Source organism: Onychomys torridus, chromosome 10 (genome assembly GCF_903995425.1).
Source record: "Onychomys torridus chromosome 10, mOncTor1.1, whole genome shotgun sequence".
NCBI classification, from domain to species: Eukaryota; Metazoa; Chordata; class Mammalia; order Rodentia; family Cricetidae; genus Onychomys; species Onychomys torridus.
Window position 1 is genome coordinate 88,861,599 of NC_050452.1, and position 24,123 is coordinate 88,885,721.

The following is a 24,123-nucleotide window of genomic DNA, read 5'->3' on the forward strand; positions in this document are numbered from 1 at the left end:
ATTACTAAAATACACCTCTTTATGAGGTCTAATATATCTACATAGGCGTTTAATAATTATCATTCTACCTGAGCCAATTCCCTTTCAGCCTCAGCTGTTAACTGTCTTAGACTATTTAAATCTTAGTCACTTTGTAAAGTTTGAAAAAAATTGGTTAATTCTTGAATAGACAATCCAATTGTAGGTCGCAACCAATTAATATCACCCGTTAATTTTTGAAATTCATTAAGAGTACACAGTCTATCTCTCTTAATCTGTGACTTTTTCAGCTTAATTTTCAGTTTACTTAATTTATAGCCTAAATAGCTAAGAGAATCTCCTGCATGGTGGCCCCACTCTAAATTTGGATAGCTAGTTCCTGTCCTATCCTGCTTTTGCACCACCTGCATAACCTATGACTTTCTCTTATAGTTCTTCTCAATACCTTTCCCAGGAACATACCTCGTTTTTCACAACATTTTATCAGCTGTTTCTGAAATTGTAGGAATACTAATTTGAGATCCCCATTGTTGTAACAAATCTCTCCCCTGTAAATTCATGGCAGTATCAGCTACATAAGGCTTTGATATCCCTTCCTATCCTTCCAGCCCTATATATTTAATCCATTCTACATTCTTGTTTTACTTGAGATAAGGTTCAAATGCCTACAAATTGAGTGGAGACTTCTTGTAAAGGCCAGTTGGGATCCCAGGATTCTTGGGAAATTATAGATACATCAATATCAGAATCCAATAATCTTTCAATCTCAGTTCTATTTAATTTTACCTTTAATTTGGGCTTCGCATCATTAATGACCATTTGCCAAAATAGTTTTTTTTCCCCAATACTTCCAAAACCTCCTGTCCTACTCACCAGAGCTGCTTTGCTTTTTGAGTAATAACAATTGAGCAATTCTATCACCAGCATCTATTTGTATATTCCTTTTTACATAAGCCATAATTTTAATTTCTTGCTGATAATCTTCATCTATAATTCCTGTGTGAACAATACATCCTTGAGGCATTAGACTGCTTTTTCCAAAAAGTATTCCTGCTGTTCCTTGGGGAATGGGACAATACACTCCAGCGGCTATCTTATAACAAGGAATTTGTGGGGACAGTGTTAGCTGTCTGCCCACTGCCAATTCTAGAGCCTGGCTGCCTAAAGAAACATGCATTAAATCTCCAGTGCTGCGCCTATGTTCCCCTGATGGCTGTTGACATCCATTCCATTGCTGACAGGAAATTGGTGTTGTTTGTTATTGGGCCCTTCAAGGGCAAAAGATTACCATGCATATCTCTCTTTGATCTACATTCCTTATTTCAATGTTTACCTTTACCACATCTCTTATAAATTCCTGGGGGTTGAGGCTTTCTATTTTAATTCTCCTGTAAAGAGGTATCTTTTTTAGTAACAGAACGGTAACACTTTTTCCTCAAATGTCCAATTTCCCGCAGTTAAAACAACTCTATTCTGAGATTTAAGGCCTGCCTCCACGTATCGCATGTCCGACTATATTAGCATTTTATTCTGTAAATCCAATAGCAGTGGTAACTTTAACCCATTCCTCTAATGGAGCTCTCTGAGCCTTCAAGGGCCTTATGGCCTTTTGACATTCTGTAGAAGCATTCTCAAAAGCTAAAGACTCAATCAGAACCCTTCTAACATCTGGATCAGCTATTGCTCTATGCACTGCTGAAGTTAATCTTTGCAAAAAATCGGTGTAGCCTTCTCCTGCACTTTGTGTGATGTTTGTGAAGGAGATAGATCTTTCCCCTGGCTCCTCCTGCACTTTGTGTGATTTTTTATGAAGGAGACAGATCTTTCCCTGGCTCCTTCACCTCAGTGTAGCCTTCTCCTGCACTTTGTGTGATGTTTGTGAAGGAGATAGATCTTTCCCCTGGCTCCTCCTGCACTTTGTGTGATTTTTGTGAAGGAGACAGATCTTTCCCTGGCTCCTTCACCTCAGTGTAGCCTTCTCCTGCACTTTGTGTGATGTTTGTGAAGGAGACAGATCTTTTCCCTGGCTCCTCGACCTTATCCCAGGCCCTTAAAGCCACCAAACAGCACTGCACCACAGTAGGCTCATCTAACTGCATTTGTCTTTGTAAACCAGCACACTGACCCTCTTCTAATAATCGATCCTTTACTACACTCACTCCTCTAGTCTGATTACCCATGGCCTCAGCTTCCTCTCACCACCAAGTCAGTATTGTAATTGAGAACTAGCTCCTAGTACAGCTGCCATGAGGTCCTTCAAATCTTATGGAATAACTCTTTTCTGAGTAGCCCAGTTGTTTAAAATCTGCTTTACACAGGGCGAATGCATCCCATATGCTACCATTGCTTCTTTTAATCCTTTCAAATCTTTCATTTCATAGGTCTCCAATCAATCTGAACATAACCTTGAGGACATTGATCATTTGCAGGCATTCTCTGCATCATAATTTAGAACACCTGTGGAGGTGTCATTATGACCCTAGACAACAGATACTCAAATCCATTATAAAGTGGGAAGATTTCCTTTTTTATCTCCTTACCTTTCCTTTTCTTTAGTGGGAAGTTTCCTTTTCCTTTTTTTTACTTTTTGTCTTGGGAGCTCTTATATTTTCAATGTGTAGTTAACCTTTCAGCCTTTCTAATTTCTAAATCTGTTTCATCTGATGAAGGAGGAGAGTCATCTCTAGTGTCCTGGCTTTCCTCATTTTTCCTGTCCTCTGAAACATCATTCCTATTGATCTGTGATGGAACATTCTTCTCTGCTGACTAATAATTTCTAGCTTGAGTGTCTTTGCTTTTATTTTCCTGTTCTACTTCAGACACAGCTTTAATATGACTCCTCACTCTGTAACAGCTCCAGAGCATTTGATATTAAATTACATAATGACCAAATTTTTAATGGTATGGGCTCTCCTTTCTGATGAGCTCTCCTCAAAGCTCTCATAACTTGCTTCCATAACTTTAGTTTCAATTGAACATGAGGAATTGCCTGAAACCAATGGCAATGCCATTTAATTAATACCAAAATTCTGTGTCCTCTTTTTCCTTCACTTTCACTCTGTTTCCTTCTAACAGGCATTTTAATAACAGCATATGCCATTGCTCCTGAGATGGGAAGTTTCCAATGACTTTGCCAATCCTGGAGTCCCCTTACCCTGAGGGAGCTTCCTTCCAGTTCCTAAGATGGCTGGCTCCTCTGTCCTTCTTCAGCAGACCCTTCCTCCTTCAAGCCGTGAATGTCACATTGGGCACCAAATGTGCAGCGACAACAGACTCCTTTTTATTTCTCTTTGTGCTTCTTTTTTTTTTCTTCTGGTACTGTGCCTAACAAATATTAGGGATCATAGAAATAGGGATTTTCATTAGAAGAATAACTCAATCTTAATGCCAGAAGTCTCAATCTCCTAAAATACACTTTTAAAATTATATTTTAATCCTCTAGTTGTTCCTAGAATAAATTTTAGACATCTTAATTTTAGGTTATGTATCAATTTGTAGGAAGATTTTGTGTATTGTGTAACTTATAACTGGACAAATTCTCCATCTCTTTTCCTGTATAACTTAAAGGGTTTTTGTTAGGTATCTTTTATATTTTACAGGGAACACCATATTTCAGCTCCACAATATTAAGCATCTGGTAACTTACCTGTCCCTCCTATAATTCTGAACTAAGAAGCAATCACTCACTATGCTCACTCAAGTCTTGTAACTGATTGCCTCTGGAGGTGGCCACACCTGCATTCCTGGACATAATGAGTGTATTCAGAACTTGATGCACTGATTTTATGCTACCATTCCATTCACTTTGGCAACATTTTGAGGTTTAGGTAGAAAGGAGTTAGTTAGCTCCTTGACTAAAAAGAAGTTCCCTTACAAATTGTTAAGACTCTTATTTAGATGAGAGAAGCCACAGGCCTTCTAAAACTTAGACCCGGGCCCATGATAAAAGCACAGTAAGAGTCAATGAGCAGACCAAAGTCTATTCCTGGTGGCCACTCCTTCTCTGTAAGCCTCAGAGCAGACAGACTACAGCTGTTTCCTTATTCTGTATACAAAATGAAAGACACATCTTAAGACTGGGTGAGAAACAGTGGTAATAGGTATTAAAAATAGTCAACGCAATATATTTCTTGAAGACACTGAATTCATTTTAACAAATTACATATTTACAACCTACATTGTTAGATATTAATTTAAGTAATTTAAAGTCTCCCTCAAATTTGAAGGCAGGGAATTGGAGGGTCTTGGTATAAGTCTACATGGGGACCTGGCTGTCCTGCATTTATAACAAGATCTCAGAAGAGGTCAATGGCACAGGTCACATGGTCCAGATCCTGTGTCAGATATGTCCGTTTACATTATAAATGTAAAACAGTACAGAAACTCAATTGAAAATTTATCAAATTTAATAGAAACTTAATACCCACAATTCCAAGAGGTTCAATATAGCTGAAGTCTGTATCTGCATGTGTGGGCATACTCACACATACAAATAACCGCAGTAGGGTACATTCTGAATCATTTCCCTAAGACTAGTGACAGAGAAATAACTCACAGAAGAGGACAAACCATATGTAGTCACATATGTCAAAATATATGACATTAAAAGTCAGAGTGAAAATAGAGTAACCCTAGAGAAAAATGAGGCACAACTAAAATGTTTATATTTTAGTGTAAAAGGAGAATTTTAAGCATATTCCTGCGAAAAATGACTTTAATTCATGGAAGCATAGTCCCCCTTCCCTTCAGTGTTTCTGCTAAAGACCTTTATTCTTGTTGTCAGGGAGCCAGTCTCCACCCTTGCCAGTCTTTAGCATTACTCTCACAAGGTATCATTGCATTTCCGTGTACAGTGTGATAAAGCCAAAGTTCACTTTGTACTATACTGCCATGTATTAAGCTTAACATTCGTTACACAGATTCTGACTTTTACTTCTACTATTTCCCTGCAGTTTAACCGTTGAAAGGCAGCCTATTCAGCAACCTGCTGCAAAAATGGGTACCCCAGAAGATGTTTGGAGAAAAGATCTGAAAATGATCCATGGCTGTCCCATGGTCTATGCTTTTGCACTTGATTGGGAAAGGATTGAAAAATTTCAGAGCAGACAAGATGACCTTGTGATAACCACATACCCTAAATCAGGTGAGTTCTGTCTCCTAAATAATGCAGGTCTAACCTCATCTTTTGTTTATAAGATTGTTTTAATTTTATTTTATTAACTTTTTTTATTTATGTTACATAAGGACTACAGTTTCCCGTTCCTTCTCCCTCCTGTTTCCTCTCCCCAACTTCCATCTACCCCCCTTCCCATCCACTCTTCCTGTCTCATTCAGAAAGGGGCAGGCCTCCCATGGGCTTAACAAAGCATGGCACATCAAGTTGAGGTAGGACTGAGCTCCTTCCCCTGTATAAATGCTAAGCTAGGTAATCCAGCATTAATCATGTGTATGTGTGTATTTGCTTGTATTTGAGGAACATGTGTGTGTGAGTGTCCACAAAAATGATAGCTGGTATAGGCTGGAGGTACACATTAGGGTTTAGAGGGAGGAAGGGGGTGGATGATATTATAATATTGTAAACTCAAAGAAATCCATTTATTAAAAAAAATCACAAAACTTTTATGTTTACATATATGAGCTTCTCAAAGAATAAATCAATAAAACAACAACAACAAAAAAAAAAACATTAAAGTACATGAGCTGGCTGTTTGGAACCTGGGGCTTATGTGGGGACACTTTGCTCAGCCTAGAAGGAAGGTACTGGACTTGCCTGTACTGAATCAATCAGGTTGAGCTGAATCCCCAGGGGAGTCTTTGCCCTGGAGGAGATGGGAATGGGGGGAGTGGTTGGGGGGGAAGGCAGGAGCGGGGGCGGGAGGGGGGAGGACAGGGGAACCCATGGCTGATGTGTAAAATTAAAACACAAATATCTGTATAAAAAATTGAAATAAAAAAAAACATTAAAACAAATAAACTGACCACCGATTTTAAAAATGATTACTTTTGTTATAGGTACTACTTGGCTTAGTGAAATTGTGGACATGGTTCTAAATGATGGAAATGTTGAAAAATGTAAGCGAGATGTCATTACTTCAAAAGTTCCAATGCTGGAACTGACTATTCCTGAACTAAGAATGTCAGGTAAATGTAAATCTTCTGATGATTGTAATTTTGCAAGAGTATTCTCATCTAACATCTATTTGTAATTCCAACTCAGAAAAAAAGGAAGAAAGAAAGAGCAAAGAAACAGAGCATAAATGTTTGCATAATTATGAAGAGTTAATCACGGTGTTGTGGGTTAGCTATGAATTATTAATAAAATATATATCCTCTCATCAAGGAATGTACAGAAATGTTGTAACATTAAAAAGTAAATCAATTTATAACAACAATTCTACTAGTTTTCCATAGGCAAAGAACAAGACTGTATGAGATATAATCCTAAGAAGGACAACCTTAGATTGTATTCATGCCTAGCTGCATTTAATTAAGGCTTGAAGTTTTACATGCATTTTGGGAAAACATATTCTAGGAATGTACAGCATCTAAGTGTAAAGGGATTAAAGAAGACAGATCTTCAGGGTCCAGTCAATACATGAACTAACACATCGGTGAAGGGAGGGTTGGGAGTAGGATGCAAAGCAATTAAAAATCATATAGTGATGGACTGAATAAGGTGTGGAATGCTTAAAGGTTTCTTTAATTTTATTCTAAATCTGGGAGGGAAGATATTGAATGGCTTTAGTCAAGTAAGAGTCATTGTGTTGTATTTTTGCTGTTTAAAATAGAAAGTCTACCCTAGTTAATATTGTGGGGTTGAATTTAGGATGCTAGAGATATATTTTGGATTGATTGACAGACAGATTAACCTAATAGTGTGAGGAAAATGAAGAAAGAAAGGTGAGTGCAAAAGTTTACCTAGGCCAACCACATATGAAGCCGGTTGTTATTTGGAAAGTTGGGAAGGTTATTAATAATTTTTATGAAACATTAGATATCAGATATTGAGTATTTTTAAATAGTTGAAAGATATTCATTCAGCAAGCGTTCAGCGTAATTGGCACTTGGAAGCAAGACTGTTAACTCACAAAGTGTAATATAGTATCAAAAGATGAAAGTTATCCATGAAAACTACCACCATGAAGAGGTTTTAATAGAGGAGCTAATAAAAAAAATCATCAAGCTGAAAGGGAATGGAAAAGTGTGGGTCATACAGGTAAGTGTGAAAGGTTACTTTAAGTGAAGCTGCTGGGAACCTAGGTAAAACAGAACACTGAAGGATGAGGGTAGCCCTTCCCAGAGGACTGACAGGTTTAAACAGGGCAAGAAGGTTTACTTCCAGAGGAAGGGGTCTATTGATCCTTAGTTTGTTGTCCAAAGTTGAAGGGAAAATAAAAGCTTGGAAATGAAGAATGACTTTAATACCACAAATTATATAAATTGAAAAATTAACTAAACCAAATAGTATAGGTGTCTGGTGTTACTGGCGGGGGCAGGGTTAAGGGTGAAATCCACTGCCTCAGAAGGATTAGTTGACCTTTAGCCAAGAGGTGAAGCTAACACGTAGATTTACGCTGTAGCCTAATTGTGGATACCTGTGAAATCTTCGTGTATTCCTATTAATGGTTATAAAGGGCTCGTTTCAACCACTTCACTTGGAAAAATGACTATGAGACAAAAGAATATGAGAAATCTTTTATGGTTTTTGAGGCAGGGATGAACAACTGGCATGGGAAAGACAGCCTGAGATTAACAGAGAAGCTTGTGCATATAGAGGATTCCCATTTTCATTTCTCTGTACTGGGTAACATGCCTGTAGCTACCAGTTTGGAGACATGATGAGGTCCATGGTGGAATTTTGTACTTTTCTAATTAGTATCTCCAGATAAAATCCAGGACATCTAACCTCCAATTGCATTTAACATTCAGACCATAAAACATTTAATTTATTATAAATTTATCCCAAAGATTTTATAAGAGACACAAATAAAAACATCTATTATGTATCTAAAACTCAAATTTAACTGGCCATCTGAGATTTTTATTTGATTTTTCACAACCTTATTTCTATTGTTATAAAGGGGTTATGCTTAATATTTATTGTGGGCCATGGACTTCAATCAATAAGATATTCATTGGTAAATAACATGTTATATTCCTGTTCTGAAAGAATTCCATTCTACTGAATGCACATTATAGATCCAGCATAGACAATAAGCGTGGAAACACTCTGTGAATAGTTCCCTACAAAAAAACAGGCTACCATGGACTTCTAGGAAGTCCAACCAAGCCTTGAACTTAAGGTCTTCATGCCTCATCCTCTTGAGGATTAGATTAAAGCTTTGAGCCACCATGACAAAATTCATGTAGTATTACATACAGAGAAATGTTATCTAGAACATTGATTGGGCCTGGATGCTATATTATAAATTATAAACAGTTGAAATTGGCAATTGTTTGGAGTTCATTAATCAAGTTTTTTGAAGAATGTATACCTATGGTGAAAATGTCAAGAGTATGTGGTATTAGCAGGTAATTTAGAGATTAGAGTAGATATAAATGATACTGCAAATAAAATAAGCATAGGACTTTAAGGTTTATATGGAAGACCTGAAGAAATAGATGTGATAAAAACTCTAAGCTATCAAAGTAGTATTTTCTTCTTCATTTTGGGATAAAGAAAATGAAACAATACTCTTAAAATTTTAAAAATCTCTTATAGAGTAAAACTGTAGTAGAAATTTTAATACAGTGAGGTAAATGTCAAAGTGTACACTATTGCCTGTCTCCTGATGCTACCTCCTAGAATTCTGAAAAATGCCTAGAGTTATTTTAGATGTCACCTCCATTTAATATTGCTCCAAAATGTCTGGGAAAAAAAGGGATGGAAGACAGTGAGCTCGCTCAGGGGGAAATATTACTTGCTGTACAGGTATAAGGACTTGGGGCCCACGTTGCAGGAAAAGGATGGACTCTGGAAAGTTGCCCTCTAATTTCCACAAGAGTGCCTTGACACATGAACACATCTATGGCACACACATGGCCACACACACACTAAAAAATAACATTTACAAATATTGGTGGAAAAGATGAAGAAATCTGAGCATCGCTGGTACTCTGATCTTTCTAATGTCCTAAACTGAAATTTCCAGGTGTTGAATACTTAAAAACAACTCCGTCACCTCGGATTATAAAGACACATCTACCAACTGGTCTACTCCCGAAATCTTTCTGGGAGAACAAGTGTAAGGTACAGTGTGGACTGAAGGCTAAGCTGCTTCCAGTTGAACCCTGTCCATTTATCTACTCTTATTGTGAGAAATAGTAGCATGCTTTGTGACCTGGAAAACTAAACTACACAAGGAAGGGCCTGGTGTTTTCAGCTTCTCTCTCCTGCATCCTCCGCTCCTCTCCCCCTCTCTTTTGTCCTTTTGTCTCTCTTCTGGCTCCTTTCCTTGTCTCCTCTTCCCTCCTCTCTTTCTGGTTTTGTTCTGTTTGTTTGAGACAGGATATCACTAGACATGCGAGGCTGGCCTTGAGATTGATATTACCCTCCCAATCTTTCTTCTCCAGCCACCCAAGTTCTACAGTAATAGGACTTTGCCACTATGAATGGTTAATTGTTCTTTTTTTTTTAAGATTTATTTATGTATCTATCTATCTATCTATCTATCTATCTATCTATCTATTTATTTATTATGTATACAGTGTTCTGTCTGCATATATCCCTGCAGACCAGAAGAGGGCACCAGATTTCATTACAAATGGTTGTAAGCCACCATGTGGTTGCTGGGAATTGAACTCAGGACCTTTGGAAGAGCAAGCAGTGCTCTTAACCTCTGAGCCATCTCTCCATCCCAGGTTAATTGTTCTTAATTGATTTCAATTTATGTATATGAACTTCCTAAGCTTAAAAGTAACAGAATTCTCACATCAGCACAATATTGCTACTTTATCCCCTTTCTTTGCCAAGGTAATGTGGCCTTCAACAAAAATTTAAGGAAAAAAATATTTGATCCTACTTGAAGGTTTGTTGACATTATTTGGTGAAATATTTGTGACTGAATGTTTGCTTAGCAGGAAATTTCAAGTTCTTTAATAGGTAATAAGTAGTAATTAAATAGTAACTCTACTATTAAAATTATCTAGTTTTTATTACTTGACTTTATGTAAAGAATTTGGGGTGCAGCAGGTAAAAATAAAGTGTAATGATTCTTATATATGAAAGCACTTTCTTTGTATGCTAACCAAACCTTAATAAGTTGATGAGAACAGAGTCTACATTGTAAGTGCTGATAGGTAAGCGTTATGATCCATAACTTCTAGGAGAAGGACTACTCTGTTATTTCATTTATTTATGAATATATTTCTTTATTAATAATGCACCATCCCTTGCTTTTCTTCTTTTCTCTCATGTAGATGATTTATCTGGCTCGAAATGCCAAGGATGTGGCTGTCTCGTATTATCATTTTGATTTAATGAATAGTGTACAACCTTTTCCTGGCACCTGGGAAGAATATCTGGAGAAATTCCTAGCTGGAAATGGTAGGCAGACCTAAGCCTTATCTTTAAGATGTCAAATAGTTTTTAATTCAAATATTCCTAATTTTAAATAACCTATTTTCCTTTCATTTCTTTAAAAGTCAGAACATTCAAGTTCAATACTAATATATCAAATTGCATGGTAGGAAAGTAACTACATTTAAATGTTTATCATAAAATTTAATTTGCAAGTGTGATGATAATCAATGGCATATAAAGCCATTCTGTAATCTTTTCACAGTGATAAAAGTCCATCGTATGTTTCTGCTCATTATTAGAGAGATCTGCTATACGTGCTGTATCTGTGATATTTAGACTCACACTTGATGCTGTGTTATGTAAATCTTCCATGGGCATCAGCATAACTCAATGGCAGATAATCTATGCTTACCTGAAATGTTCCCTTTATAATTTATATTATAAATGGCTAATTTTAACTTTTTGAAAATTGATCCTATATTCTCAGCTTCTCTGATTACCAAATTTCACAAAATGTCTTTACAATTGACTTATTAAATTTTTTTTTCTGATAAACATTTATGGAGATACTATTTTTTCCTATTTTAGTGGCTTATGGTTCATGGTTCAGTCATGTTAAGAATTGGTGGGAAAAGAAAACAGAGCATCCACTACTTTTCTTATACTATGAAGATTTGAAACAGGTAACATGTTAGATGTTTGTTCCAAATAATGTGTACACTGTCATGGGGAAATCATTAATTTTTGTTTTCCATGATAACATTGGAATCCAAATTGAAATATCTGTTTTCCTATTACCTATACCTCTGACCTGCATGTCTATCAATCAGATCAGCAAGCACTTTTGTGAAATCATTTATCTATGTTTGTTCCTTTCTCCTTTTAGTCAGTATGTGATTTTTCAACCATCCTTTCCCCTCAAATTCTCCCCTGGACTTACTGGAATTTACACTGATTTTGCACTTGGTGTCTGTATATCCATGGAGTCATTTTCCTTTTCTATTGCTATAATTTGACCTTCACTCTTTTGTTCAGCATTTCCATGAATATTTACCAGGGTGTTATCCCCAGATCTTCACTTTTTTCTCAATTGAATTTCAAACTGATGTAGGGATTAATTTAACATGTTCAAAAGCAAAATTTTGTTTAGTTCTCCAACAATCATTCTTACAACTTGTATTTTTCTTTTTCTATATCAACTTTATTTTTCTTTTCAGTTTTCCAAGCTCTCAGTTAGGTTGTACGTTTAGTATAATTGCAGCCTACCCTTTGTACATTTGAGACTTTGGATTGTGTTACAAGCTTTGTTTTCTCTTTCAAATGTTTCTCTTTCTTTACTTTCTCACTGTATCTCTTTTAGTGGATGAAGTTATAATTCACAGTCTCTATGAAGTTGGTTTATGCAGTATGACTACAATGTACTTTGCCACTATTCTGGACTATTCTACAAAAATTGGACAATCCTGCCTGCCCTCACACACTATTGCGAAATCTACAGAAATGTTTTTTAGTTTGTAAAATTTCAGATATACAATTTAGAACACCTTTCAGTTCTCAAATCCATGATAGAAACTAAAAAATTATCCATTTTGAAAATACATGGATAGTACATAAAACAGTGCTCACCTTAAATATTGTGGCTCATGAGTGACATATAGATGGAACCTTTCAGAATGTGCTGACTTTTACTACTGACTGAATGTAATAACCAAAATATTAGTGACAATATGCCCCTATGTATGGTAACACTCTCTGAATATACTTCTGGGAAACTCCAGGGCATTTTTATATCTTACCTCCAATAATCTGAAAATTTCCACTATATCTAGGTTGTAGTTAGTTGGCAGCCTAAAAGAGAATTTGAATTACCCCAATTTGGAGACAGGCCCTTGGCTATCCTTAGAAGAGCTTCTGTCTCAGCCAGGTGATGTGATTTATTCAAAGGGACAAATTCAGGTTGATTCAAGGGCCAGCCAAAGAGTGCCTGAGGAATATCCCAACATTTTTTAATCACCCTGAAATCTATTACATATGTTACTTTAGCAGACAGTATTTTGCCTCTTGTTATATAGTCACTGATAGACAATGTTTTATAAAAAGATTACTATAACAAGAATAGTAAATGGCAGTACAGTATATATTAAGATAAAAAGCCAGAAAAAAAATCTAAATTTCTACATTTTATGTATATGGGTTTCGGTTTTGTTTACTGAGAATGTGTTGTGGAGGAAGATTGGATAAGTTCTTCTTTTGTGATGATGTATTATTCTCTATATCCTGGAAATATTACCAAAACTTCCCTTACAGCAAATACTTTGTCAGTACATATGTATGTATGTATATGCACACAAACATCTAATAATAGGTTTTTAAATGTTATTGTTTCTCTATTTGGTATAAATATAGCCCAACCTCTTCATCAAAGAATTTATTAATTTTTCCCCACTCATTTTTATTTTCCTATTCTTTATATCCTCTCTCATTTAAAAAGTGAACTAACGGGATTTAGCTAAGTGTAAGGCCCTGGATTCGATCCTCAGCTTAATTAAATAAATAAATAAATAAATAAATAAAAAAATAAATAAATAAATAAAATAAAAGTGAACTTACCACTTTTTAAAAAACCTTTCTTGAAACATTTCAAAACCCATACTAAGTGTTGTAGTTCAAAGGTAGTGGGAAAGTAACACCATACAGCAGAACTCACCTGAAAGGTTTATAGGCCTCTGAGGGCAAGAATGGTGAGAGAGATGGGGGGGAGGGGAAGGAGGGGAAGAGAGAGGGAGAGAGAGGGAGGGAGAGAGAGGGGGTGAGAGAGAGAGAGAGAGAGAGACTGACTGCCTTTTACAAAGGGATGTAGCACATGTGCCCAGGGAGTGGTTAAAGCTGATGATGTAAGATGATGCATCCTGTCAGGACCCAGAGCAGGCCAGTGTAAATGCCTGAATTTGAACATTCCTCCCTTTTGTTTATTATAAAAAGATGAGGAAATAGGAAGAGGGTTACAGGTGAGGCAAGAATGAAGGTGTTATGTTCTTGAGACTGCTTCCTACTTGAAAGACCCCAGACCCCTGGGATACTTTCCTCTGCAAGAGGGACCCCCAGAAACCAAGATTCCAAACCAGCAGATGCAACACGCATGAGGAATGTATTCAGTACTGGCGCAAGTGGGCTCTCTGTCCTGGTCAGTCAGAGAGCCCTGAGCAGTGGTTACAAGCATTTTTAAAGGCAGAAATTACAAAATTAGCATAAGATACCAGGTGCCCCGGGTTTGGCCCAATTTAAAAATCATCATATATTTCAGCAATCATTTTGTTATGTGGGAAATTTTGTAACATTAGTCGTAAACTGGTTGGCTGAGGAGAGGTCTAGGGGGAGCGGTTACTCTGGAGGGGAGTTCGCATAGTTACATGCTTGTGATTGGCTGACATTTGACCTAGTTTGCTGGACTCACCAGATGGTCCTTATCTTGGGTCCCCTTTGAGGAATTTTTAAACAGGGACTTATTATTATTTTAATCTATAATTGCAGACCTTGTCCCAAGGCCGATGGCTAGGCTCTGAAACTTTTTACTTATTTCCAGGGAAAGGATGGGTCAGTGTCTAACACAAGCAAGTTTACAGAAGCAAAGTCAGCAATTTGCAATTGTAAAATGTATCTCTAACTTTTTCCCTCACTACTGACCTTGGAACACTGGTATCTTTGAAGGATCTGAGGAAGCTGGGGTGCTGACCAAGTCCTGGGATTGATGGCTGTTTCACTTCGCTGTTCAGGCTCTGTTATAGTACCACTTATACCTGGCAAGATGCTGGCAGAGCAGAAGATAGAGTTAAGTTTAGGGGAATTTTTTTCTTAGGTCCTGGTAGTTGAGGGAGGGGAGCCCCAAGACCAGGAAAAGGTAGGGAAACTTAGGCCGTTGATTGACAGTACATACCTGGAAAGCATCTTATCTGTTCCAGGTGGATCCAAGTTGACCCTCTGGAGCTTACAAGAATTTTTGAGTTTGCCAAAAGATAAGTTTTAGACACATTTGCATTCCAAGTGTTTATAATCTGTACTGAAATTTACACTGTAGAAATGGTAGTATACTCATGCCTTTGAGTCATTAGAAAATAAACATTCCTTGATCCTTACATCTTAAGCTTTCATATCCTCACATAAACTTTACACCTTAAAACATCTTCTTTCTACCTAATTCACCAGGAGACACGGGGGTGGGGGGTGGGGGTTGATTACTGAGAGCAGACATTGTAAAGTGAGTTCCCTTAAATAAAGGGATAGTAAAAAGTTACATTGAAATCTGTTCTGTGAGTTTATCTCTTTTTTGAGTCAGGTAACAAGGTAAACTGTGTCTAGAATTAGCTGTAAGGGAGCGAGTCCTATGGCCTGAATTTTACATACAGAGAGAACTGAGAAGGCAGCTGATGCCTTGGTTGCTGCTGTCAAAATGACAAAGCTATTATTAGCATTGTCGTTAACCACCTTCAGAGTTCTGAGAAAGAAACTTTACCTGAGTTAACAGAAGTGCAGATAAAGCAGCTTCCTAATCTATTAGAAATGACAGAGACTTGTTGGCTACCTAGACAGCTACCCCAGGGGCCTCTGTGGTCATTGGAGGTAGAAGTCTCAGGGCAGCAATAGTCTTTGGCTGCCAGGTCCAGAAGATCTGACAGACTTTGCTGTGGAGTAGGAAATTGTGAGGGGCCAGCCTAACTTGTCTAGGCAAAGTGTGGCGATCGATTTTCCAGTGTCCTGTTTTCCACGGTCTGGAGAGGGTCTTGGCAGCAGTTGAGGTGAAAGGCAGTTTTTTTGCTCAGTGGCTGCCATTGCCACATTTAAAGCAAGGTCTAAGTGGAGGTTCTTCTGTGCCCATCCATCTTCTCTGGAAGACACCACCAGGAACTAGCACATCTCTCTGTCATGAAAAGGTTTTTTGTTAATCATTTAAGATGCCATGTTCTCAGATCTCTGAGCATTTGAGGACTGTCTGTATTTCAGGAATATCTCAATAAACTTTTTTTCTAGTTACTTGTTTTAAGCTTAACTTTGGAAACATGTACAGGGAACTAAGTAAGGCTTATTGCTGTAATTAATTATATTAGCAGTTAGCATGACTTCAATTAAAGAATTTGATCATTTATAAGATGACTGACTATGAACTTGTGTTCCTTAACAGTCTACAATTAGTTAGCAGCTTTCATAAGACTGGGACTTTACATTACATTCCTGTCACGGTTAGACCTAAAAATAATGATTTTGTATTGAAGCTCTTGAAATATCAAAATAAAACTTTTTAATCATATATAATGGGCTCAGTAAAGAAACCAAAATAGCCATTTTCTGGGTAAAAACAGAACCAGTTTCTTCCACACTGCTAAGGCTGTCTCCTGAGAAAGCAAGGAACAGTGACAGGGGAAGATGCCAGAACGAAATGGGAACAGGAGGAAGGGAGCTTGTGATTCGGGGTGTGGTCCATGAGCAGGAACTTCGGGAGACCAGCACTGCCCTTGATAACAGCCATGGGGGTGGGGACTCTGCCCAAATGCCCAACCCTAGAAAAGGACCCTCTCAAGAAATTCCACATAGAATATATATATCTTATTTATCAAATACCTTTTATTTATCAAATATATGTTGCCACTTATCTAAATTCTCTAGAAGCTTGGTGGTGAACATTTGGCAAAAATGTAAGTACTTAAGTGTAAATTCCTAAGTTAGCTTTTCTTAATCCGAATAGATCTTTACAACTTTGAATTTTATTACCATATAGAGTATATTCTAAATCAGAGTTGAATCACCTATATTTTTACATTTCTATCATCATACAAAAGTCCATACCAATCTGAAATACTTGAGACTTGTTGCTTTCTTAGTCTAAAAGGATATACAGTGAACAAAGAGCTCTTTTGGACTGAGAAATGTACTATTTAACCCTAGTAAAAGATAGTTGTCAGCCATGTGGCTGCCTACATCATCATGAGGTCACCAACCAAGATGGAGGAGAGCCACATGGTTGCCATTTAAAACATGTTTTCCTAAACAATAGTTACATGCACATATATACAGAGTTAAAGCCAACTTACATTCACACACATAGAGTTAAATTCAAGTCACATACATATAAACACATATGTGTGTGTGCGTGCATAGTGTGTGTACATACATTATTTGTATTAAACAGAAGCTGAACAAATAGAAAGAAAGGAAAAACCAGTGTATGCTGAGCAAGATGAAGCTGGATTCTCTATCTCTGACTCCCACATTGCTTCAAATATAGATAGGACATTTCGAGAGGGAGAACAGACAGATATAATCTGGTCTTGGAGCAAAGAAAAAGAAAGAAAGTGAAGAATTCTTTCTTGTTTCCCCTACTGTCTGATCCAAAGAATACTGAGGCCAGATTTGATTTGAAAGGAGTGGTCAGTGGGTCTCCAAAAAGCCTCCCAATGGGGATCTTGGAGGTATATGACACAGTTCCCAAGGATGAGGCATAGGAAGAAGATTCAAAGGCCTAAAACTCCTAGCGGATTTCAGGAATCAAGGGAGAGCAGATCGAGTAGGCAAAAGCTGTTTAGTATGCTATCAGGAAAGCAAAGAACAAGGGCCAAGGGCTGAGTAGGCACAAGGTGTTCAGTACATCATTATGCAAGAACAGGGACTGAGGGCTCTGAGCCTGAAAGAGACACAGTCGCCTGGCACTAGAACTTCCAGAAAAACCAGAAGGTGGGGAGAATACTGTGCTCAAGAAATGAAGGCTCACATCCAGGGAAATTGTCAGAGGTGAATAGCCCTACCAGAGACCTAACTGCTGATATAGAGTAGAAGACAAAAAGCATTGGTGAATGAGGATGCAGATTCATTGCAGGTGAAAGATAGTGGGTATGTTTCAGGTGGAGCAGGGGAGAAGGTCCAAGAATGAAGTGGGTACCTTTCAGCGGGCCCTACCAAGGTATGCCACTAAGCTAACACACCACTTGCAAAGATTTAGTGCAAGAGGTTTATTGGGAGAGGACAGAGAGCAAAAGAGTGAAGGGTGAAAGGCTGCATCAGAGTGGAGACTTGAGAGAGGCAGGCAGACAAGCAGAAGAAGAGACACAAGAGAGAAAAGAAGAGGCAAGAGAGGTAAGAAAGGAGCAAGAGACGAGAGAAGAGGCAAAGAGAGTGAGCTCTGCCTGGTGGGCACCTTTAAAGGGTGTCCCATAGCTGATGGTGGAAAGGGACATGGTGACAAGTGATGATGTAACTGCTGTGGTGGCAGAGGCAGGCTGCTGCTGAAGCTGCAGAAACCTACATTGTAATTATTTAATGAAAGAAGCAGAGTTAGATATATACAACCCCAGTGTGTGTGTGTGTGTGTGTGTGTGTGTGTGTGTGTGTGTGTGTGTGGTTTTGTTTTATTTGCTTTTTGTTGTTGTTGTTGCTGTCTTTCCTGAGGGAGTTCACTTAATGAAAAGGGGACATACACCTTAACAGGCTTCATAGCTAGCAAGAGCTGAGTAGAGGAACAGGAAGAAAGAACAGAGGGAGGGCTTGGAGTGAAGACAAGAGAAAGTTTGGATATAGGGTACCCACTTCTGTCTGTCTAATCATTGGCAGAAGTTGCAAAGGTCCTGTAAAATATCAGGATATAGGGTGCTGGTAAGTGGCCATTGGGATTGATTATCTAATGAGGACTAGGACCAGATTTGACTGCAAAAGTGGATAAGTTAAGTCCTGAAGTCAAGTGCCAAGGGTAGAGGTCTGAGGTTTTCCAAAAGGCATCCCAAGGGGGAGCTTGGATGTATGATGGAAGGTGTAGTTCCCATGAGTGAGGTAGAGAAATAAGATCCAAAAGCCTGAAATTCCTAGTGCCCCATGAATCCAGGGAGGATCAGATTGAGTAGGCACAAGCAGTTCAGTATGTTGTTATGCAAGAATAGGGGTTGAGAGCTCTGAACCCAAGAGAAATGTGGTCTCCAGGTACCAGGGCTTGAGGGTGGGGACAAAAGGCAAGAAAACGTGCTCTAGAGAGTAAGCTTCACTCATGGGAAATGGTCAGGGGTGAGTGTCAGTGAAGAGAGTCAACTGTATCCTTAAAGGCAGTGGTTGGGGGTTCTCCACCTCCAAGAACACCAGAGGGGTACCAGATGTTCAATAGTCACTCCTACTGGTCCATAGAAGAGTTTACGCTGACCAGGAGAAGAGGACCTTATCAATTGTGCCAGTGTTGGGTGGAGAGCCCAGTGATCAGCTAGGTGGAAAGTGAGTCTGTTACAGGTAGACTGGGAACAGGATCCTAGTGTGCCTCAGTCCCGCCCCACTCCCCCGTGGGCTGGGCAGGAGAGACCACCAGGAGAGTCTGCCAGAGTCTCAGCACCAGTGTTGTAGTTTAATGGCTACCAAAGAGCAACATTGGTGAGTCGTAGCCTAGGGGCACCAGAAAGTCACACCATGCAACAGAACTCACATGGGCGGTTTCCTAGAGGCAGGGAAGGGGGCACAGAAGCAGACTCTGAGGATGAGAGTGTCAGGAAAGAAAGAGACAGAGAGGGAGGGAGGGAAGGAGGGAGGGAGGGGAAGGGAGAGGGAGGAGGCCTTGGCTTTTATAAGGGGAAGTAGCCCATGTGCACAAGGAGTAGCTGTAGCTGATGATGTGTCCTGTGAGGACCCAGAGCAGGCCAGTGTAAATGCCTGAGTGCTAATACTAAGAATTTAAGCTGTTTCTTCTAATGTGAATTGATACCAACATCTTAACATCAAAGTTGATGGTACATTTTGTTAAATGCTAAATCATATAGCTTCAATAGGAGTTTTTCAAAATCTTTTGAAATATCAATGAAGATTTAATTGCCTAATTGAGAGTTATAAATATTAAGGTCATGCTGTGCTATCAACTGAAATGAGATGATGACTTTTGGTTAAATTTTATAATGATGTTTTTGTGTGTCTGTCTGTGTATGTGAGTGCACATGCTCTTAGAGGCCAGTGGAGCCTGGTCCTGGAAGCTGGAGTTAGAGGCTGTGGTGTACACTAGATGGGGACTGGGAACCAACAAGTCCTCTGAAAGAGCAGTGTGTGCTCTTAACCACTGAGCTGTCTCCTCAGCTTATTCATTTGTTTGTTGAATTAGTGTCTTTCTGTTCAGTGCAGCAGACCCTGACGTCTTAATCTTTCTTCCCCAAACTCCTGAATACTGAGGCTTACATATACAGACTCAATTATAAGAATGTAATTATAAAAGTTGCATCATTTTATAAATTGTGTGAGTGGTTTACATGTTTGTTATTTCCTTGCATTTAACGTCTCACTCACTGAAAGAACCCAAAGGAAGAAATCAAAAAGATCGCCAACTTTCTAGGCAAGACCTTGGACAAGGAGACCTTGGACAGGATCATCCATCACACCTCCTTTGAAATGATGAAGGACAACCCCCTGGTCAATTATACCCATGTGCCCCCATCAATGATGGATCACAGCAAGTCCCCTTTCATGCGAAAAGGTAAAACTTTGCTGAATGTAATTCCCAACTTAAATTTCTTTAAGTTTCAGTTCTTCATAGGAAATCAATGAAAATTAATTAAAGCATATAGAGTCAAACGTCGCTTTATTATGTACAATCTTACAAAGAAAAATAATGTACATAGTTACTAGGGGGTTGATAAATAATTTTCTTCTTATTTACTATTCTAAATATAATTGACTTTCACAGTTATCATGCAATTTCATGTTTGTTGTCTACTCCATTCTATAAATAGGCATAGACCCTTTTCTTTCCCCAATGGTAGTTTATCTAGTAAAATGGGACTTTAAAGAAGTTGCATTTTCATTTTTTATGAAGATAATTCATCAAAAGAAGTTCCATTTCCTTATGGGGATTTTTTATTCTTTACAGATACTATCTGAATTATAGGAAGTAGAGTCCAAATTTGACTTAGCAGAGTATGGAATTCACTGTTGAAATTCTTTGAGTACTATGAAGCAAATCATATGTATTATGGTTTCTTATAAATAGTCCATTTCAGTAATACTAAATCAATGCACTTCATAAATTAACTTTAAAAATTAGATGTTTCTTTTTTTATTATATTTGTGTTTTAATTTTACACATCAGCCATGGGTTCCCCTGTCCTCCCCCCTCCACCCCTGCCTTCCCCCCATCCCCTCCCCTCTATTCCCATCTCCTCCAGGGCCAAGACTCCCCTAGGGATTCATTTAAACCTGGTGGATTCAGTACAGGCAGGTCAAGTCCCCTCCTTCCATTGACCTGGGTACCAGGTTTTGGGAAGCATCTACACTTGGCTGTATCTGAATAAAGTTCTGGGCCAGTGGATAAGGATCTAGGCTCTCCCAAGGCTAAAAAAAAAAATAGATGTTTCATTCTTACTAATGCCAACTGCTATTTTGATTATTGTTTATTATTTATAGATACAGAGGGATTATCATTATTATTCTAATTTGGTACAAAATGACTTATGTATAGGCATATTGATTTATATTCATGTAAAGATTGTCTGACAGCTTTAAAAAGAGTCTCTTTTATTAAAGCAGTCAAGTTCAGGCATGTCACTGAATGTAATTTCCCAAAGAGTATAACTCCAGTCATATAAAGATGGATGTGATCTTTCATATTCACTCAAATACTGATGAGTAGAGCAAAGGAGCTTCATGTCTGGAACTGATGTTTTGTGCAACGTCATCGTGGAAGAATACAGGCTAACATAACAATTGTAAAGCCTTGACATCTCCTGTAGGGGAAGAAAATAACATGTCCTGTGGCTAGACAGTTCCAAGTTTTATCCAGGCTATAATTCTGTCTAAATCAATGACATCAAACACATCAACTAGCCAGCCAAAGTTCTGCTTGCATCATTGACAAAATATGTAAAACAATAACATTTATGGTATAAAATTTGGGAAAACACTACATGAAATGATATGTAACAATTTAGAATACTTTCTAAGAAGAAATTATACACATATATCTAATATTGATGGCAGTTGTCTAGATTCATTTGTTCATTCATTCATTCATTTAGTTGAAGAAGTGCATGTTTACTCAATAACTCACATATAGTACAGGCTCCTCATGAATACATCCATGAGGTATTTAAACATTCAAAGTCATATGTTTGCCTCAAGATAGCCCAGGAGATTTTTTTCTCCTTTTTAAATTTATTATATTTGTGTTTTAATTTTACACATCAGCCATGGGTTCCCCTGTCCTCTCCCCTCTCGCCCCCCCCCCCATTTTCCACCCAGCCCCACCCCTCCATTCCCATCTCCTCCAGGGCCAAGACTCCCCTGGGGATTCAGCTCAACTTGGTAGATTCAGTACTGGCAGGTCCAGTCCCCTTCTTCCAGGCTGAGCAAAGTGTCCCTGCATAAGCCCAAGGTTCCAAACAGCCAGCTCATGCACTAAAGATAGGTCCTAATCCCACTGCTTGGGTGCCTCCCAAACAGTTCAAGCTATTCAGTTGTCTCACTTATCCAGAGGGCCTGATCCAGCTGGGGGCTCCACAGCTTTTGGTTCATAATTCGTATGTTTCCATTAGTTTGGCTATTTGTCCCTGTGCTTTTCCAATCTTGGTCTCAACAATTCACACTCTTACAGTCCTCCTCTTTCTCGACAATTGGACTCCTGGAGCTCCACCTGGAGCCTGGCTGAGGACCTCTGCATCCACTTCATCAGTTATTGGATGAGAGTTTCGCACAACAGTTAGGGTGTTTGGCCATCTGATCACAGACTAGGTCAGATCAGGCTTTCTCTCGACCATTGCCAGAGTCTACAGTGGATATATCATTGTAGATTTCTGGGGACCTCTCCAGCACTCTGCCTATTCCTGTTCTCATGTGGTCTTCATTTATCATGGTCTGTTATTACTTGTTCTCCCTTTCTGTTCTTGATCCAGCTGGGATCTCCTGCTCCCCTAAGCTTTCTTTCCCTCAAATCGTGACCTTCATTACTCCCACTGTTGTGCAGGTTGTTCATGTAGATCTCATCCATTTCTCTGTCATTGGGCAATCCCTGTGTCTTTCCTAGGGTCCTGTTTTCTAGGTAGCCTCCCTGGAGTTGTGTAGCAGTCTAGTCATCTTTGTTTTACATATGGTATCCTCCTCTGAGTGAGTACATACCATGTTTGTCCTTCTGAGTCTGGGTTACCTCACTCAGGATGATGTTGCTAGAGTTTTCCTGCCTGGCCAACAGTCAGGACAAATCTCTCTCACCCACCAGTCCCACAGTCCCTCAGACCCAACCAAGTAAGCACATAGAGACTTAATATTGTTTACAAACTGTATGGCTGTGGCAGGCTTTTTATTATCTACTTCTTTTATCTTAAATTAACCCATTTCTATTAATTTATACTTTTCCACGTGGCTTGTGGCTTACATCTTGTCATGGCTGCAGCAGGCAGTATCTCTCTCCTCAGCCTTCCTGTTCTCAGCCTTCTCCTCTTCCTTGTCCCGCCTACCCTCTCCTTCCTGCCTGGCTACTGGCCAATCAGCACTTTATTTATTTTAACCAATTGGAGCAACACATCTGACATACAGAACATCCTACAGCAGGATGATTTTTTCTAGATCCATCCATTTCCCTGCCAACATGTGGACCAATGGAATCGAATTGAAGACCCTGACATTAACCTGCACACCTATGAACATATAATTTTTGACAAAGAAGCCCAGGAGATTTATATGTTTTTCTTTAATGTTATTCTCACATAAAATACAAATGCAGTATAAATTTTGTGAATTAGGGGACAAGCATCTTCCAGTTATCACAGAATTCTCATTTGTAAATTCCAGGAAGTTAAACTCATCTGTTTCCCATTTGAGAGCTCTTTTGGATGAAGAACAACACTTTGTAGAGACTTTATGTCTATCTGAGAGAATGAAATGCATTCTTACTGCTATAGATTGACCCAGGACAGTCAAAATATATAAGTTCTCCTTTATGAAACAATATACTTCCTGAGAATTTAGATAGGAAATTATCTCTCTCAAAATAACTCTTGAAATATGAACTCTGTGCTTAGGTATAAGCCTGTTTTATCTACAATAATATTTAAGTTTTAACTGATGCCTTAAAATAGTCAGATTTATTCAATAGGAGATTTTTTTTTAAAGCTCCATCAGACAAAATTTATATCAGGATAAATGTATATGCATATACACCAGTCATTTTTGTTTCAAATAGAATAAAGCTAATAACACCTTTCTTTGTTCTTTTATATTAGAAAATTATTTTTGAAACCAAATGCCATGTTTTCAAATTCATTCCTTAAGTACCCAGCCTTTCCCTTGGTGAATATTAGCTGTTCCTTATAATTTATATTTTATTCTCTCATGTGTTCTTGTTATTTTAGGTGTTGTTGGTGACTGGAAAAATTACTTCACAGTGGCCCAAAATGAGAAATTTGATGCCATCTATAAGAAGGAAATGTCTGGAACAACACTTAAGTTCTGCACAGAGATTCAAAGTGCTTAAGCTGCAACTTGAAATAGTAACTTGACCAAGAAGTCAAATAAATTTGTGAAGGAGAAATAAATATGCTTTTAAAACACTGATTAAATATGTCCTACACATGCCTCAACAAGTAATTTTTCAAATTATCTAGAGCCAAGCTCTTTTGTTATCTTATTTT

General features: G+C 38.3%; 1 protein-coding gene across 1 annotated transcript; it reads left to right on the forward strand.

Moving 5' to 3' along the window:
- The first annotated feature begins 4,944 nt into the window (after positions 1-4,944).
- Positions 4,945-24,123, forward strand: Sult1b1 (sulfotransferase family 1B member 1). Its single transcript, XM_036201410.1, has 7 exons — positions 4,945-5,122; positions 5,992-6,120; positions 9,132-9,229; positions 10,399-10,525; positions 11,090-11,184; positions 19,799-19,979; positions 23,845-24,123. Exons 1-7 carry the CDS (start codon positions 4,975-4,977, stop codon positions 23,964-23,966), a joined length of 900 nt encoding a protein of 299 aa, XP_036057303.1. The 5' UTR covers positions 4,945-4,974; the 3' UTR covers positions 23,967-24,123.